Genomic DNA, 16,421 nt, shown 5'->3' with positions numbered 1-16,421 from the left:
TGTGGGTTGCTTTTCTAAAGGAATCCTCAGACCTTTATTGTTAAAAGAATTCTGGACCAAGGTATTGTGGGATATAATGGGGCTTCTCTTCAAATAATCTGATCAGTCTTTTATTCTTTAATTCGTAGCACACACCCCCCCCCCCCCCGCCCTTTTCTTCTTTTTCTCCTTTTTCCTTTTTGCCTTTGTTAGATGCCTAGGCATGCCTCAGTACCAAGTAACAGCTCACATTCCTTTCCTTATTTGGAAAGAGGACTAACTTTCTAGCTCATTACAGACACTCCCTTCCCCTTTCTCTCCACTTTCTTTTACGTACCCACCCTATCTAAAAAAATCAAATGTTTAGCCAACCGGGGTTAGATTGTACAACCTGACCCCAGCCAATGGGGAAAGGGTACAGGGGCAGGACTTGCATCAGGAATAAAGGCTCTAGTGCCCTTTTTTCAGGTGTGCTGTCATGGCAATTGGCCAAGGAGGCACCCCTCTGTGCAGAAGTAAAATTGCTTTGCTAAGAATCTTTTGTTCAAGTGTTCAATTTCCTTAGGATTTTGAGCGTTATTCCTAAAAGTATTAAAGCTTAGCATGTGGCAACTCAGCTTTATTCTCAACAGCAGATAAGCTAGCTTCATGCTGAAGTCAGCATTTTGCCCATTTTTAAAGGGAAAGCAAAGAAATTGAGACAAGGCCAATGGCTGATTTCCATTTACGTCTTCTTAGGCTGATCCCTAATGGTGGCCCTCAGGCTGCCAGACATCCTATCACAGGACAAAGCGGCATTTCCCTTCCTCTGCCTGGAAAGACAATCCTTTTAATTTATATCAGTGCCTGTATTACCAGGTCTTTCAGTGCGTGACTACTAGGTTTTTGTTTTCTCTTCTCTGCTTAAGTGTCACTACTCTGCTCATGTTTCCAGTGGCTCTCCATTGTCTTGTAGATCAACTTAAAGAGAACACCACGAACTCTTGCTGATCGTTTTTTTCCCTCCTAACCATTAAATTGGTGGTTTTCAATCCTGCCTGTGCATTAAATCACTTAATTTTTTTTTTAAGCTAAGCTTTTAAAAACATAAACTCCTAGGCTCCATCCCAGACCAATTAAATCTGAATCCAGGCATGAAGCCCAAGAGTACGTATTTTTTTTAAAAGTTTCCCAGGCGATTCCAAATGTCCGGTGAGGGTTGAAATTCACTGCACTGGAGGCAGAATGGGGCTAATCACTGATGTGGGTAAGAATCTGGTTTGGGCTCAGGCATGATGACACCTGAATGTTCTAAGGTACACAATGCATTTCTTTCTGTTCTTCAGGATAATTAGCCGTGACAATTAAAACATAGGAAAGAAATCCTGAAAGCACATTCATCTTTTGAGATTTAGTTAAGGGCTCCCTAGGTTGCTAGAAATCAGTCTGATATTGATAACTTCACTTCATAAATACCTCGTGGGGAAAATCTCACTCATTATAAGTTCCCCTAAGCCTCTGTTGAAAGGAATTGTGTAGGTGATCTGAGACTCCAGTTTTCTTCTGTGTAGACCCTTGTGTGAAGCCCTGCACTTTGAGCAGAGTAATATAGAAGTAGAAGACAAAGTCCCAATCTTAAAGTTTGATTCATAGACTGAGATGCCTCTCCTGGAAGGCACAAGAGGATGTTAATAGGCCTTAAAGTGGGTACACAGCTATCACAGAGCTGCTTCATGTTCGAGATGACCCAGCCCAGTGTGTTTAGTCTGAAAAGTGTTAAGCAGGGAAAGGATGTGGCTAATAAAACAGAAGGCACAATCTGTGAAGATGGATAGGCATTTATGAAAGCATAGAGTAAGTGTCTCTGGCTTATTAATGATTACTATAATAGCTGTTACTCATCGAGAGCCTGCTATGTGTGGGGCAAGGTGCTGGGTGCCTTGTAGGCAGCTCTGCCATGTCAATGTTAATGCATTTTAAGGTGAAAATGTAAGTTAAGACAGGTTGAGCTAGTTGTTCCAAGGTGCACAGCTAGAAAGCGGCAGCCAGTATCCAAGGAAGAGCTCCCTTGCATTAAAGCCAGGACCAAGGGAGTTTACCTGGATTAGAAGAGAGATGGAATGATGGATGTACCGAAGTCATGAGGTAAACTGGTCCAGTGGAGCTGGCTAGTAGGGAGTCTTGAAATCCCTAATTGACTTGGAAGGCATCTAACAGCCACTGGAGACTGAAGAGCATTCTTCTTGAAGTACATTATCTCTGCTTCCTGTGCAACAAATTGGAGGAGGGGGAGAGCTGAAGGAATAGACAAGCAAAAAAGATAGTGTGGTTGTATATGGGAAAGACCCAAGAGATGCAAGAAACAGCATTTGTCTATTCATGTATTAACAAAATCTTTTTTTTTTTTTTTTAATTTGAGACAGGGTCTCCCTCTGTCACCCAGGCTGGAGTATAGTGCCTTGATCTTGGCTCACTGCAACCTCCACCTCCCGGGTTCATGTGATTCTCATGCCTCAGCCTCCCACGTAGCGGAAACTACAGGCGTGCACCACCATAGCTGGCTAATTTTTTGGTATTTTTAGTAGAGATGGGATTTCACCAAGTTGGCTAGGTTGATCTCGAACTCCTGACCTTAAGTGATCCATCCACCTCAGCCTCCCAAAGTGCTAAGATTACAGGCATAAGCCACCATGCCCAACCAAGAAAATCTTTATTTAAGATTGTATAAGCACCTTTCTTATGCCAGGTATCATGCTCAGCCCTGGGGTACATTATCAGCACTAGATATTTTCAAGCCCAGTATGAGCCAAAAGGATAACATAATATATTTCCTTTAACCCATCGTCCGGTCCCAACAATTATCAACATTTTTCTGATCTTTGTTTTATTGCTCCTCCCCACCTTTTTTTCCTGGAGTAACTTAAAGCAAACTCTAGACAGTATATTGTTTCACCTGTTAAAGAATGTATCTCTAACAGATAAATTCTTGATTATGTGTCTCTAACAGATAAGGCGAGTTTCGGCATGGCATTTTTTGCTAATCCATAGCTTTGAATTTTAAGTTTAATTTTTAAAAGTTTGTTTATACCTCAAAAAAAAATGCGGGCCTATAAGTTAGTTCTCACCCATTTTTAATGGAACCTCAGTTATAACATTAGCAAGTTTTGAGATTTTTTTGTTGTTATTGAGACAAGGTCTGGCCCTATCACCTAGACTGGAGTGCAGTGGTGCCATCTCGGCTCACTCCAACCTCTCCCTCCCAGGCTCAAGCCATCCTTCCAGCTCAGCCTCCTGAGTAGCTGGTACTGCAGGTGTGCACCACTACACCTGGCTAATTTTTGTCTTTTTTGTGGAGACAGGGTTTCACCATGTTGGCCAGGCTCATCTGATGAGCTCAAGTGATCTGCCCGCCTTGGCCTCCCAAAGTGCTGGGATTACAGGCGTGAGCCACTGTGCCTGGCCAGGTTTTGCTGATTTTAAAACGTGTTTTTTCTCTCCTCTTCATCTTTCTCTTTCTCTTATCAACAATGCTAGGAATAATAAAAGCTACCATACTAATTGTTTTACCTATGAGTGCATAAAATTCTTACACCATTCCAAAGAGGTTGGAATTATTTTCCCTATATTGCTGATGAAGACAATGAGGGCCATCAGTTTTTATTAAATTTATGTGAAATCTGGGACTTGCTGTGTGTCCCACTTGCTACATGTGGCTATGAAACTGTGCCCTTTCTACAATGCCCAGGTGTCAAAAGCATGTCTCCTTTATAGAGGCTGAACTTTACATTATTGATGTATATATACAGAAAATAGAGGCCAGGCGTGGTGGCTCACTCCTGTAATCCCAGCACTTTGGGAGGCCAAGGCGGGTGGATCACCTCAGGTCAGGAGTTTGAGACCAACCTGGCCAACATGGCAAAACCCCGTCTCTACTAAAAATACAAAAAATCAGCCAGGCGTGGTGATAGGTGCCTGTAATTCCAGCTACTTGGGAGGCTGAGGCAAGAGAATCGATTGAACCTGGGAGGTGGAGACTGCAGTGAGCCAAGATCTCGCCATTGCACTCCAGATTGGGCAACAAGAGCAAAACTCCATCTCAAAAAAAGAAAAAGTAAAAGAAAATACTCTAGAGCAGAATTACAAATTCACATCACTGTGGCGTCGCTCATCAAGGCACTTAACAATGGAGCAGCGAGTGAAGGTGGTAGGAAAGGGTGGACTTATGGAACTAGACAGCTGGAGCCTGCTAGAGTTGACAGTCTCTTTACCACCCGAGGCAAGGAACTGTTGCTGCCAGAACTTTTAATTTTTCCGGAGAAGTTGGAACTCTTTATTTTATTTGAAGGTTACTGTTTTTTATAATACTCCCTGGGCCAAACAATATTCACCATGGACTTTCTAGCCTACTGGCTGCCTGTTCATGAGTTCTGCTTTACAGCAACTTTCAAAATAAATTCTAGGTAAAAATATAGTGATACTGGGCATGGTGCTTAGAGTTATTTTTTGTAATTTAATCAGCAGCATGTTCACACTACAGCTAATAGTTCACATGGAATATTGAAACTAAATGTTTTTTGTAATTTCCATATTTATGTGACAACTGTTTCTCTAGCCCTTTCTGGTAGACAAAAGATCTCAAAAGACGTGGCACCTAAAGAAGCATAAAATATTAAATGATATATTTTTACGTAAAATATAAATACTGTATTCAAGTATAAAATATGGGCCCACTTCTGGCAGAGTTATGAGGGTGTTCCCTGATGGGAATATACTTATGGGTTGAGACTCTTTAGAGATCGGAGTACCCTAGAAAGGGCCGCCCATTCAACAAACATGGGACTCCACCAGAGTTTTCTTCCCTGAATTCATATCCTTGTTTCTTCTTATCATCTCCTGCCTCCTTTGCCCCCCTCACCCTCCTCTTCTGCCCCCCTGAACATCTACTCCCCACCAAACACATAAGTACACAGGTGCAGACAGACGCCACCCCCATAGAAGTCAAGGGGGAGCGTGTGGGGCTGCTCCTTCGCAGCCCCCTGTGTGTGAGAATCCCTCTCTCGTCTCTTGGGCTCTGCCTCCTGTAATGTTAGGCTTTTCTATACCTAAAGCCTCACATTCCATCATTTCTCCTCTCTCTCAGTCAGTCGTCCAAGGCAAAGCCTCATTTACTATCTTAAGTATTTGGAGTTTTTTCTGATCAAGGAATGTCTCTCAGGTGTCACTAGTGCTCAGCCTTCTGCTAACAGTAGTGAACCCCATTCTGCATACTGGGAAGATAATCCCACAAATTCAGAAACACCGAAGAGGCATTTTGAGCATAATTTGATGACCTAGTTTTATTTTAAAATAGAAATAAACCATAGACTTTGCATATTAGAAACAATCCTGCTTTTTATTTCAGTAAATTCCCCTGTGGTGGGCAGACTCATTCACATCATTCCGTGGCCCTTTGGCCTACATTGAGCTTTGTTGTTGTTGTGCTGGGTGTTTTTTAAGCTGTAGCATTTAAATATTTCAAGTTCTCTTTGGAGGATTTAGAAAGGAAGGGCTGATTGAACTTGATTGAGCTTGACCTTGTGGTCAATCTCTTTTAAAAATCTGTATCTGTTCTTCATCCATCCTTGTCTTCCTAACACAGGGTAAGCTTTGAAGGATAAAGTAAATCACAGAAACACTACCCAGCCTGGGCAGGGGAACCCTTGTTCCGCTCAGGAATGATGGTGGGGTGGGAGGAGCCAGAGAACATAAGCTTGAGACAGACTCATGTCCACCTCATTCCTTTATCTGAGCTACTTGCTCCTTGTTCTAAGTCTAGGGGAGAGAAAAGGAACATCTGCAGGCAGAATGGGGGAAGGTGGTATGAAATGAAGGGCCACACACCTATTTGTTGGTTGGTATCAGTACCCACGGGGGCAAAGCAACAAAAAGAAGTACCGTCTGCTTTGAAAATTGCCTTTCTGGCCAGGCGCCATCGCTCACATCTATAATCTCAGCACTTTGGGAGGCCAAGGCGGGCAGACCACTTAAGCTCAGGAGTTTGAGACATGTCTGGGCAGCATAGGGAGACTCCATCTCTACAAAAAACACAACAATTAGCCGGGCGTAGTGGCACATGCCTGGAGTCCCAGCTACTCGGGAGGCTGAGGTGGGAGGATCATCTGAGCCTAGGAGGTTGAGGCTGCAGTGAGCCGTGATCATGCCACTGCACTCCATCTTGGACACTAGAGTAAGACCCTGTCTCAAAAAAAAATAAAAAAACCTGCCTTTCTGCTCATAAAGATGTTAGAAATTAAACTGAAAAATTAGTAACAAGCCACAGAAACATTCAGATAAGAATTGAGTTGGATTACATCAAAACAAAATTTTTAAAATAGTTGAGTTGGAGAAGAGATATAAACAAAGATGGACAATTTTGTTGCTTGTTTAAGGAAGGGAAATTTTAGAAAATTAAAATAATTGTAGGCTCCCTTACCTCCAGCACAAATGCTGTTTGCTGGAACAAGTATTATTGTTATATTAGTGAACTAGCGCTTCTCAAGGAACTGGAATATGTGGTGCCTGGGAGAAGGTATTATATCCCCACCTCTGTCTTTGTTTTGGATAATGGGAAATGTTGGCTGCAGCATTTACTGAACCAAGTTTTGTTTGTCCTATTTTTAGCATTTAATTCTGGCAGAACCCCTCCCAAAGTCAGGGGTGGAAGAGACCCCCATGTCATTCCAATTGCTCACATTCCTTTACAAATCCTCCAGAAATAGCCAAGCAGGAACTTGGAGTCCATGGTTTATGTTTAGTTTGGGACCATTTGCTCCAGAGGCAAGGGCCATTGTGTTCTGTCTCTGGCAAGTTGCAGAGTCCTGGCTGAGGAAGGGGCCCTGTCTAACAAATAGCAGAATCCATTTCTAGTTGATATTAATTAAATCTAAGACACACGGGGCTCTTTGAATGTCAGGCTTGTGAGGAAATAGCTCTTTTGCTTAGCACCCTGCAAAAGATTACAAAGCCAATATTTAATATTAGTTACTATTACTGGAACTTTATCTCCAACACAGTTTTACAAGGACAGCTTTGGGGTCTCATTTTATAGAGGAAGAAACAGGGTCAGAAGACTCAACTGAGTTGCCCACTCACGTAGCTAATTAGTCAAAGAACAATAATTTGAATCAAATTTTGTCTAGTTCCAAAATTTGTGTTCTTTTCAACCCAGAGACAAGGAAGAACTTACTACCTATGATAGAATGGTAGTTGGTGGAGTTACAGAACTATTTTTATCTGGGCCTCAGACCACTTGCAGCTCAGCCACTGTGGAACTCTGGGGGACTTAATTAGCCTCTCCAAGCCTTGGTTTGCCCATTCGTAAAACAGAGGTAGCAGTCTAGACTCACTAAAGTTATTGTGAGGTGCAAATGAGATGGCATGTTAATGTCCCTAACAATTGTAGGTACAATAAAACTGTCTTTCCTTCTGTCTCACAGCTAGTGTTTTTTATTGATCACAGGCATCCTATGGCCCAGTATCAAGTAATAAATCCAGTTCTTCATCAGTAGGCATGTAATTTGCAATGGATGCTCACTGCTTTTCTGTTTGGATCAAAAGACTTACCTTCCTTGAAGGTTTTTCTTTCCTAGCCAAAGATAAAACCCCATAGTGAATTAAATATGATTGCTTTTCATCATTAATGGCAGCCCCTACTAACTCTTGAATTCCAGCTTTTCAGTGCAAATAAATATTACATCGTCGTTGTTGAGAAGAATCTGATTCTACCTTTGGAAGGCACTTCCTTGGAGATAAGAAGTTTCTTCCATAAAACCTGCTTTTGTAAGGTTGAGACCCACTCACCACATTGCCGGTGGATGATGGACTGGGCAGATTCAGAGACGTCAGTGTACTCTTTTGCTCTGATTATCTGAAAGGAATGCCTGGGTCATTCCTTTCAATTCCCTGGATTAGTCCTTTCAAAACAGAAAGTAAAAAGTACTAGAAAGGCATAGTCTTTTTTGCTGTAAACTCCAACTTAGGAAATATGATGGTTTAGAGTCCACTACACAGACTGATCTATAGAGTGGTGCTATTTATAGGGATGTCAGAAAAAAAAATACAGGATTAATTAATATTGATTGGGATATACGTATAGTAAAAAAGTATTCATTGTTTTCCTGAAATTCAAATTTAACTGGGCATCTGGTATTTCCTATGTTTTTATTCGTTGAATCTGGCATCCCTAGCCAGTTATTGGGTGCCTACTGTGCTGCGCAGCAAGTCGGAAAGGTAAGGTGCTAGGGAGTTTCCCTGGGATGGAGCTAAGAGCACGAGTTCTTGACTCAGACGACCTGGGTTCAAACTTAGCTTTGCTGCTTACCAGCTGTGTAGACTTGGGCAAGTTAATGATTTTTGCTAAACTACGATTACTTTGTCTCTGAAATGGGGATAGGAAGAGCACTTACTTCCTGGGATGATCATGAGGACCCCCTAAGTTCAGCAAATATTTGTTGAGCACTTACATGCGAATCAGCACTGTCCTCGGCTCATGTCCTGGTCACACAGACTCCGCCATAGAGTAAGTGGTGATAGATTTACTAAGCAAAACAAAAACAAACAAACAAACAAAATGAACAAACAAAAACAAATGCAAGGTGGTGCTAAATTCAAGTAAGAAGAAACACAGCACAGTGAAGGGTGGGGACATACTGTTCCTCTGAGCGTTTATTGTTCTGGTGAGATGACAATTAGCAGAGACACAGATGCCATGGAGGACCAAACAGTGCTGTCTGAGAGAAGCACAGAGGGGGCAGCCAGCAGCTGGTGCTCAGGCCGTGGCTGGCAGGGAGCCTGCATGATACACTTGGAGAACAAGTAGAGGCCACTAGAACTGATGAGTAAGAAGAGGTTGGTGGTGGCTGGTCAGAGAGGGCATTGTGAAAGGTGGAAAGAGCATGAAGGGCTTAGAGGCCTTGGAATTTTATCCCAAGAGAGGATGAAAAATCACTGGAATTTTAAACAAAGGAAGAGTGTTGTCTGACTCTGGTTTTAGAACCATTCTTACTACTGGGGGAAGATAATGATGCATGCCTGGAGGAAGCGCAGAGATGTATATAGAGGCTCTTGCAAGAGAGGATAGTGGCTTAGGGGTAGTTAAAAGTGGAGGTGATAGCAGTGGGTGGAGGCTGGCAGCTGAAGCGGGACCCGGAGAGGCCGGAGAGCACCAAGGCTTTTGGGTGCGAGGGCTCTGGTGCCCGGGGTGAGGCAGAAGTGCGACGCCCGCCAGTGGGCATTGCAGAAGGATAGTGGCGGCAGTGGCTGGCTGGGGCCTGGGCTGGCAGACCAGGAGCGCCCTCTGTCACTGAGTAATGTGAAAGAGCACAGCCAAGTAGATGAGGACTGTGTGGACACCGGGCCAGACACCAGGAGTAACGGCTGCTGGGGGCCTGGCTGGACTGAGATCAGGAGAAGCTGCTCAGAGAGAGTAAGGAGCTGGCTGACCTGGCCCACGTGCACCCTACTAGCTGTGCTCCTAACGGCCTGAACCCCAACCTCCTGGTGACCCGGGGCCCGGTGCTGGCAGGCTCAGGTTGCTGGTCTGTGGACCCCGCAACCCATCTGGCCACGCACCCCTGGTTGTCCCGCTCAGGCAGCATGTCCATGTGGCTTGCAGGACACCCCTAGGGCTTGGGCCCCCCATCTCTGCACTAGGGCATGGCCCCTGCGTTCCCACCCAGCCTGGGGACTCCCTGCCGTCGCCCTACCAGTTTGTCGAGGACTCCCAGTCGGGCCAGCTGTTGGTCATTCCCAGCGATCACCTGCCTCACTTTGCGGAGCTGATAGAGTGGGCCACGGTGCCGCCCCTTTGCCCCGCCCTGTACTCTCCGGCCGCAGCCCCTTGCACCACGGCCAGCAGTTGCAGCTCTTTTCGCTGCAGCACTTCCTGCAGCCGCAGGAGTTCCTGTACCTGCAGCAGCGGGCGGCCCAAGCCCTGGAACTGCAAAGGAGCGCCCAGCTGGAGTGGCTGAAGGCGCAGGAGTACCGGGCAGAGATGGAGGAGAAGGGGAGCAACTGGGGCCTGAAGGCCGCAGGCAAGGCTGGCCTGGCCACCGCTTGCCCTGGGATGCTGCTGCGGAAGCCCCCCGCCTGGCTGCCGGCCCTGCGAGCATCCATGGCAAGGCCGTGAGCCCGCCGCCATCGCCCGCGCCTCCCCCATGGCCGCCCTGAAGGCCAAGGTCATCCAGCAGCTGGAGGACGTGTCCAAGGCGCCTGTCTACGCCTACCCTGCTACCCCCAGCTCCTACCCCACCAGCCCGCCGCACCCCTCCCTGCTGTCCACCCCGGGTATCACCCGCAAGGAAGAGACCCCCGACAACGTGGTGGAGAAGAAAGACTTGGAGAAGAAAGCCCCCAGCACCTTCCAGGCCTTATTCTCAGATATGCCGCCCAGGTACCCTTTCCAAGACCTGCCGCTTCTGGAGTTGCCGCAGCCACTGCCCGCCACAGAAACCATGGCTACCCCGAGCCCTGCAGGCAGATGGGGAGGTGGCCCGTTGGAGGCCCAGGCGCTGAGTGCCACAGGGCAGGGCTGCACCGAGCCCTCCGAGTGCCCAGACTTTGCGGAGGGGCCTGAAGCACGCGTGGATTCCCCGGGCCGGACAGAACCCTGCACGGCCGCCCTGGACCTGGGGGTGCAGCTGACACCTGAGACACTGGTGGAGGCCAAGGAGGAGCCGATGGAGGTGCCTGTGGCGGTGCCCGCGGTGGAGGCAGCGCCGGAGGAAGGCCTGGCCCAGGCGGCCCCGAGGGAGCCCCAGCTCAGCCTAGAAATGTCAGACTGTGACGTGCCCGCCGGGGAGGGACAGTGCCTGAGACTAGAGCCCCGGGAGGCCATGCCTGTGCCCGGCAGCACCTGCTACCTGGAAGAGGCAAGCTCTGAGCGGTTCCTGCCTGGCCTCGAAAACCCACTGGCTGGTATAAACGCCCTGGAGGCGGCCATGGAGCTGTCCCAGGCCAGGCCTCTGCCCTCCCCAGGTGCTACTGGAGCCCAGGCCCTGGAGAAGCTGGAAGCTGCCGAGAGCCTTGTCTTGGAGCAGAGCTTTCTGCACGGCATCACCCTGCTGAGCGAGATCACAGAGCTGGAGCTGGAGAGGAGGAGCCAGAAGGTGGGAGGTGCGGAGCGGGCCCTGGTGGCGCGGCCCTTATTGGAGAGCCTGCTGGCGCCGGCAGCCACATGCTGAGGGAGGTGCTGGGTGGGCCCGTGGTGCGACCCGCTCAAGAACCTGCGGCTCCCACGGGAGCTGAAGCCCACAATACGTACAACTGGATGCTCAAGAAGGAGGAGCGGATGTACCCCATGAAGTCGTCCCTGGAGGACATGGACGTCCTGGAGCTGGACTTCCGGATGCGGCGGGCCGAGGTCCAGCGCCAGTACAAGGAGAAGCAGCACGAGCTGGTGAAGCTGCAGCGGCGCCAGGACTCCGAGGACAGGCACGAGGAGTCCCATGGAAGCTTGGCACGCAGGCCGCGGAAACAGACCCACGCCCCCGAGCGCCCTGTTGCCCCCCCGCAAGAAGGGGAAGAGCTGCAACAGTAGCAGAAAGCTGAGCAGCAAGTCTCTGCTGACATCAGATGACTATGAGCTGGGAGCAGGAATAAGGAGGAGACACAAAGGGCCCGAGGAGGAACACAATGCCCTCATTGGAATGGGGAAAGCCAGGGAGAGGAACCAGACTTGGGATGAACATGAGGCCTCGTCTGACTTCGTAAGTCAGTTAAAGATTAAGAAGAAGATGGCCAGCGACCAGGAGCAGTTGGCAAACAAGCTCGACAAAGGCCCTCTCCCTCACCAAGCAGGACAAGTTGAAGTCACCCTTCAAGTTTTCGGAGAGTGCTGGGGGGAAATCAAAAACTGGCAGGGGCTGCAGCAGGTACTTAACTCCTTATGACAGCCTGCTGGGCAAGGAAAGGAAGGTGCTGGCCAAGGGCCTCGGCCTGTCTCTGAAATCTTCCAGAGAAAATAAACACCAAAGGGCCGCCAAAGCCAGGAGGATAGGGGTGGGGTTCAAGGCCAGAGGCCAGCCCAAGTCGGCCCATTCCGCGTTTGCCTCCGAAGTGCGCAGCTACTCTTACAATACGGACTCAGAGGAAGACGAAGAATTCCTGAAGGAGAGTGGCCCGCCCAAGGCCCCTCCAGCTAGCTGCAAACTGACGACTTCCCTCCTGTGTGGCATGGTGGCAAAGAACAGCAAGGCAGCTGGTGGCCCTTAGCTGACCAAGAGGGTCTGGCGCCCCGCCGCCCCCTCCCGGACTCTGAAACCCAAGCCGGCCACCAGCAGGAAGCAGCGGTTTTGTTTGCTGCTTCCACAGGCTGAGGTGCATTCCTCCTTCAGCGACTCTTCAGAGGACTCATTTGACTAAGGTTACTATCTCCAAACACAAAATACTTTCCGTGTTTCCTAGCGAGAGAGTGCCTGCGAGTGAGCTAGAGGGAAGCGAGTGGGCGCACGGGAGAGATGGTGGGTGAGGAGGCCCGTGCGGATGGCCACAGGAAGGCCGCCATCTGGGTTCTTGGCAGTGTTGCCTGCTGTATCGGCCAAATTATTTTTATTTTTGCTTTGATTTGTACTGTGTCATTGTGATGATATCACCGACTAGCTCTTTTTGAGCTGTTACATGGACTGCTTCTGAGTCTGCATTTTTCTCCACTTTCCCTCCTCTCTTGCCCTCCTCCCCCTACCCTGAGTTCCCCCCGACCCCCATACTCACCTTTTCTGCCCACCCAGAGACCCCAGGCTTGGGTCGGGCTCTCTTTGGTCACGGGCCCAGTGGGGGCTTCCCGAGAAACATTTTATAAATGGAATTCTATCATGTGGGCGTGTGACTTGATGTTTGTACTGAAATTTTGGTAATACCCAGCTTTATTAAACATATTGAGTTAATTTATAACAACAACAACAACAACAAAAGGTGGAGGTGATAAAAATGGTTGCAAATTCCTGGGGAGTAGGCATTAATAAAGAGGTCAAAGGCTCACAAAGGCACTCTTTTTAAAGCCTCTGTTTTAATACATTCACGTAACTGTTTACCCAGATCAAAAGATAGAACATACTAGCAACCTGGAAGTGCCCCTTGTGCCCCTTTCATGTCACTGTCCATCCAACCATGATTAATAAATCTCTAGACTTCTAAAAGCATGGATTATCTTTTATTTCTTTTGAACTTGATACAAATGGAATCTCACGGAATATGCTCTTTTGCTTCTGTTTTTTTTTTTTTTTTTGCTTAGTATTATGATTGTAAGGTTTAAATATATTGTTCTTTTTATTGCTGCAAAATAGTTGATTATGTGATGATATTGCCATTTATCCATTCTGTGCATGAGCATTTCAGTGGTTACTGACTTTTGGTTAATAGTGTCACTATTAATATTCTAGCACATGTCTTTTGGTAAAAAAGTAAAATAAATCTATATATATACATAGCATATATGTATACACACACGCATATATATATATATATATATATATGCCTTTTTGGGGGGGTATATACTGAGTAGTAGAATATGAGAATCATAAGAATGTTCAGTCAGTAGATACTGCCAGACAGATTTCCAGAACAGTTGTACCAACTGATAGTCCAACCAGCAGTAAATAAGAGTTTTGGTTGCACCATATCTTTACCAACACTCAATGCTGTTTGTCAGCTTTTTCTTTATCCTTTAAATATGCGAAAGGAAAACAAAATCTCAGGACCCCAAACTCACTTTGCCAAAGGGAAAAGTTACGCTTGGAAACTGAGTCTTGCAAAAAGCTGCCTTTCCTTTTGTTCCTAGACAGACAGCTGCAAGATAGAAGGCCTCATATCTCCCAAGGGGGCCTCCCTCACCCTGACAATGTAAATTAACAGCTCTTCACAGGTGCAAGACCATGGAAGACTAGAAATCATCCCCACCTACTCCTCCGCACCCCGCCACCCTAAGATAAGGTCATATTTGTCATCTTCCTCTACTGTATGTTTACTTTATCTTATGTAAAGTGCAGATTTACTGAGCGCCAGACAAATACAGAGTTGACTGTTCCCTTGACCCCAGCTTTTCGCACAACATGTGATACCCTCCCTCTTTTTTTCCCTTTCACCTTTCTACCCCCTCTTGCCCCTTTTCCCTTTTAACTATCAAAGTCCTAAAAACCCTCCATGGAAAAAGTACAAGCCACATAGCCTACTGTGACTTGTATCTCTTTCCCAGGCATTTCCTCAACCTTGGCCAAATAAACCTCTAAACTGATTGAGACCTGTCTCAGATACTTTTTTGGTTTCCAAATATATCTAACTATTGCAGTCACTGCTTCCATGGGTTAAGCTTCATACTTTAAGCAGGGTTTCTTTGTCTTTCTTTTGCATCCCTGAGATATATAAAATCTTACAAATTCTTTCTCTGCCTTCAGATAGAAAGACTGGTTTGGCTTTTGACAACAAACATTTAGGGGGTACTAGGGAGCTTGAAGAGATGGCTAGCTCACAGTGTCTGCCATCAGGAGACACATAGCATGCATTTCTGGGCCAGATAGACAAATGCTCTTGAACCTACTGGTCAGGAGCAGGGAGCCTCACACAGGGTTGGAGGTTTCTTCCAATCTTCTAGTCTGTTAGCCTTAGACCTTTCCGCTAGTTGAGAAGATTCTTTCTTTGAAGCATTTGTTCATACACAAGTAGCCTTATTTAGCCCTTCTTGACAAACTTGATGACTTAAGGAAAATACATTTGACTCTGAAATTTAATTCAACTGCTGAGCTGCCTGAGAATTTCCAGATATTTATTTCTGATTGCTCGGTGGCTTCGAAACAGTAACTAAAGGTGTACTGTGGGATGCCTGTCATATGAGAAGTCATTTCTTTCATGTGTCAAGAGTGTGTTGCAGGCATTCTACAGACAGGACATTGTGTGCCATAAGAGATTTTTTCAGAGACACCAATATTGCTCCTTTACAGAAATTCGGAACTATCCGGGCAGATTTGATTGAACAGATGAGATTCAAACAGAGACTGAAAGTGATCCAGACACTGGAGGATACTACGAAACGCAACGTGGTAAGTCCTTTGAGAAGTAGCAGGCAGCCTTTGTCGTCTTCCTTTTTCACACTCCTGCTGGCTGTGAATTCCTGCCTGACAGAACTGAAAACAATTTGAAAGGGGAAAATTAGAGATTTTCCCAGCATGACACTTTTTGAGTTTGTGAAATTCATTTAGCTTAATATTTTTATAGGTACGAACCATTGTGACAGAAACTTCCTTTACCATTGATGAGCTGGAAGAACTTTATGCTCTTTTCAAGGTGAGTTTCAAAGTAAATTCATGCCCATTCAAAGGAGTAATAATTCAGTTAGTTCTTGATTTTTCTGTTAAATTAAGGGATAATATAAATAGGAAGCTAGAGCTGAGAGTACAAAACTGGGGTACTTAATATGAAAATAAACATTCTTATAACCAATTTAAGTTGATGTTTTAGTTACCTTGCACTCCATATAATATTCTAGTTGTTTACTTGAACCTAAAAAAATAGGTTATTGCTTCATAATACTTATGAAAAACAATAGTGATCAAGTTTAAGTTCTGCTTGAATTCTTGCAAATTGTGATTTCCTTCCTATGTTAAGCTGCAAAAACACCCTTATGTAGTTAGAATAAAGTTGTTTAAATGCCCAAGGAAAAGCATAATTGGTTAAATTTCTGTGATTTTCCTTTTCTAATTCAGTCCCTACCAATCTTTATTTTTATTTTTATTTCTGAGATGGAGTCTCGCTCTCACTCTGTTGCCCAGGTACAGCTGGGATTACAGGCACACACCACCACACCTGGCTAACTTTTTCTTTTTTTTTTCTTTTTTTTTTTTTAGTAGAGATGGGGTTTCACCATGTTGGCCAGACTGGTCTTGAACTCCTGACCTCCGCCTCGACCTCCCAAAGTGCTGGGATTACAGGTGTGAGCCACCACACCTGTCCCCAATCTTGATTCTTAATAAGAAAGTATTATGGTCATAAATAAAGCAAAGTACAATTTTTTCTTTTGAAAAAAATATTTTTGTCATAGGTATCATCAGCATCAGAGGTTAAAATGTGATAGTCAACAGGAAAAAAAGTTTAAAATATGCCTTTTACGCAGGTGCCAGTTTCATCACAATTTCTAATTACCATCAGAACTAAATTTGGCTGTTTTGAGAATTGCAAAGATAGTACAGGAGGAAATAGAAACGAACATAAAAGCCAGAGTTGGACACTGGTATTCTACGTCTTACAGTCAGAAAATGTGGTTGCTTAGGACTGCTGCTCTTGCTGATGTCGCCCACTGCCTGTTCACCACTGGAGGGCACCACCTTTTTATTTATGTTGGTGTCACTAGTGCCTGGTAAAGTGCACTAGTACTAATACTAAAGTCTCTGCCTTCGTAGGTGTTCCAAACGTGTGTGTTGAATTAATAGATAAATTAG

The 16,421-nt window shown here is 45.8% G+C and overlaps 2 protein-coding genes across 3 annotated transcripts in view; both read left to right on the top strand.

Moving 5' to 3' along the window:
• TBC1D9 (TBC1 domain family member 9) overlaps positions 1–16,421 on the top strand; it is a 135,149-nt gene that overhangs the window by 101,671 nt on the left and 17,057 nt on the right. For both annotated transcript variants that reach the window (XM_032147584.2, XM_058436773.1), the window contains exons 14-15: positions 14,928–15,026; positions 15,202–15,270. In XM_032147584.2, the coding sequence (XP_032003475.1) occupies positions 14,928–15,026; positions 15,202–15,270 (168 nt within the window). The remainder of the gene's footprint in view (positions 1–14,927; positions 15,027–15,201; positions 15,271–16,421) is intronic.
• Positions 11,192–13,209, top strand: LOC116464339 (trinucleotide repeat-containing gene 18 protein). The gene has a single exon (XM_032147598.3). It carries the CDS (start codon positions 11,442–11,444, stop codon positions 11,883–11,885), a length of 444 nt encoding a protein of 147 aa, XP_032003489.2. The 5' UTR covers positions 11,192–11,441; the 3' UTR covers positions 11,886–13,209.

Source organism: Hylobates moloch, unplaced genomic scaffold (genome assembly GCF_009828535.3).
Source record: "Hylobates moloch isolate HMO894 unplaced genomic scaffold, HMol_V3 SCAFFOLD_3, whole genome shotgun sequence".
NCBI lineage: Eukaryota > Metazoa > Chordata > Mammalia > Primates > Hylobatidae > Hylobates > Hylobates moloch.
The sequence above is the reverse complement of the archived record's forward strand: the minus strand, read 5'-3'. Positions and strand labels throughout refer to the sequence as shown.

Coding starts and splice junctions, on each gene's coding strand:
- LOC116464339 (XM_032147598.3), top strand. CDS start 11,442: ATGGAAGCTTGGCACGCAGGCCGCGGAAACAGACCCACGCCCCCGAGC.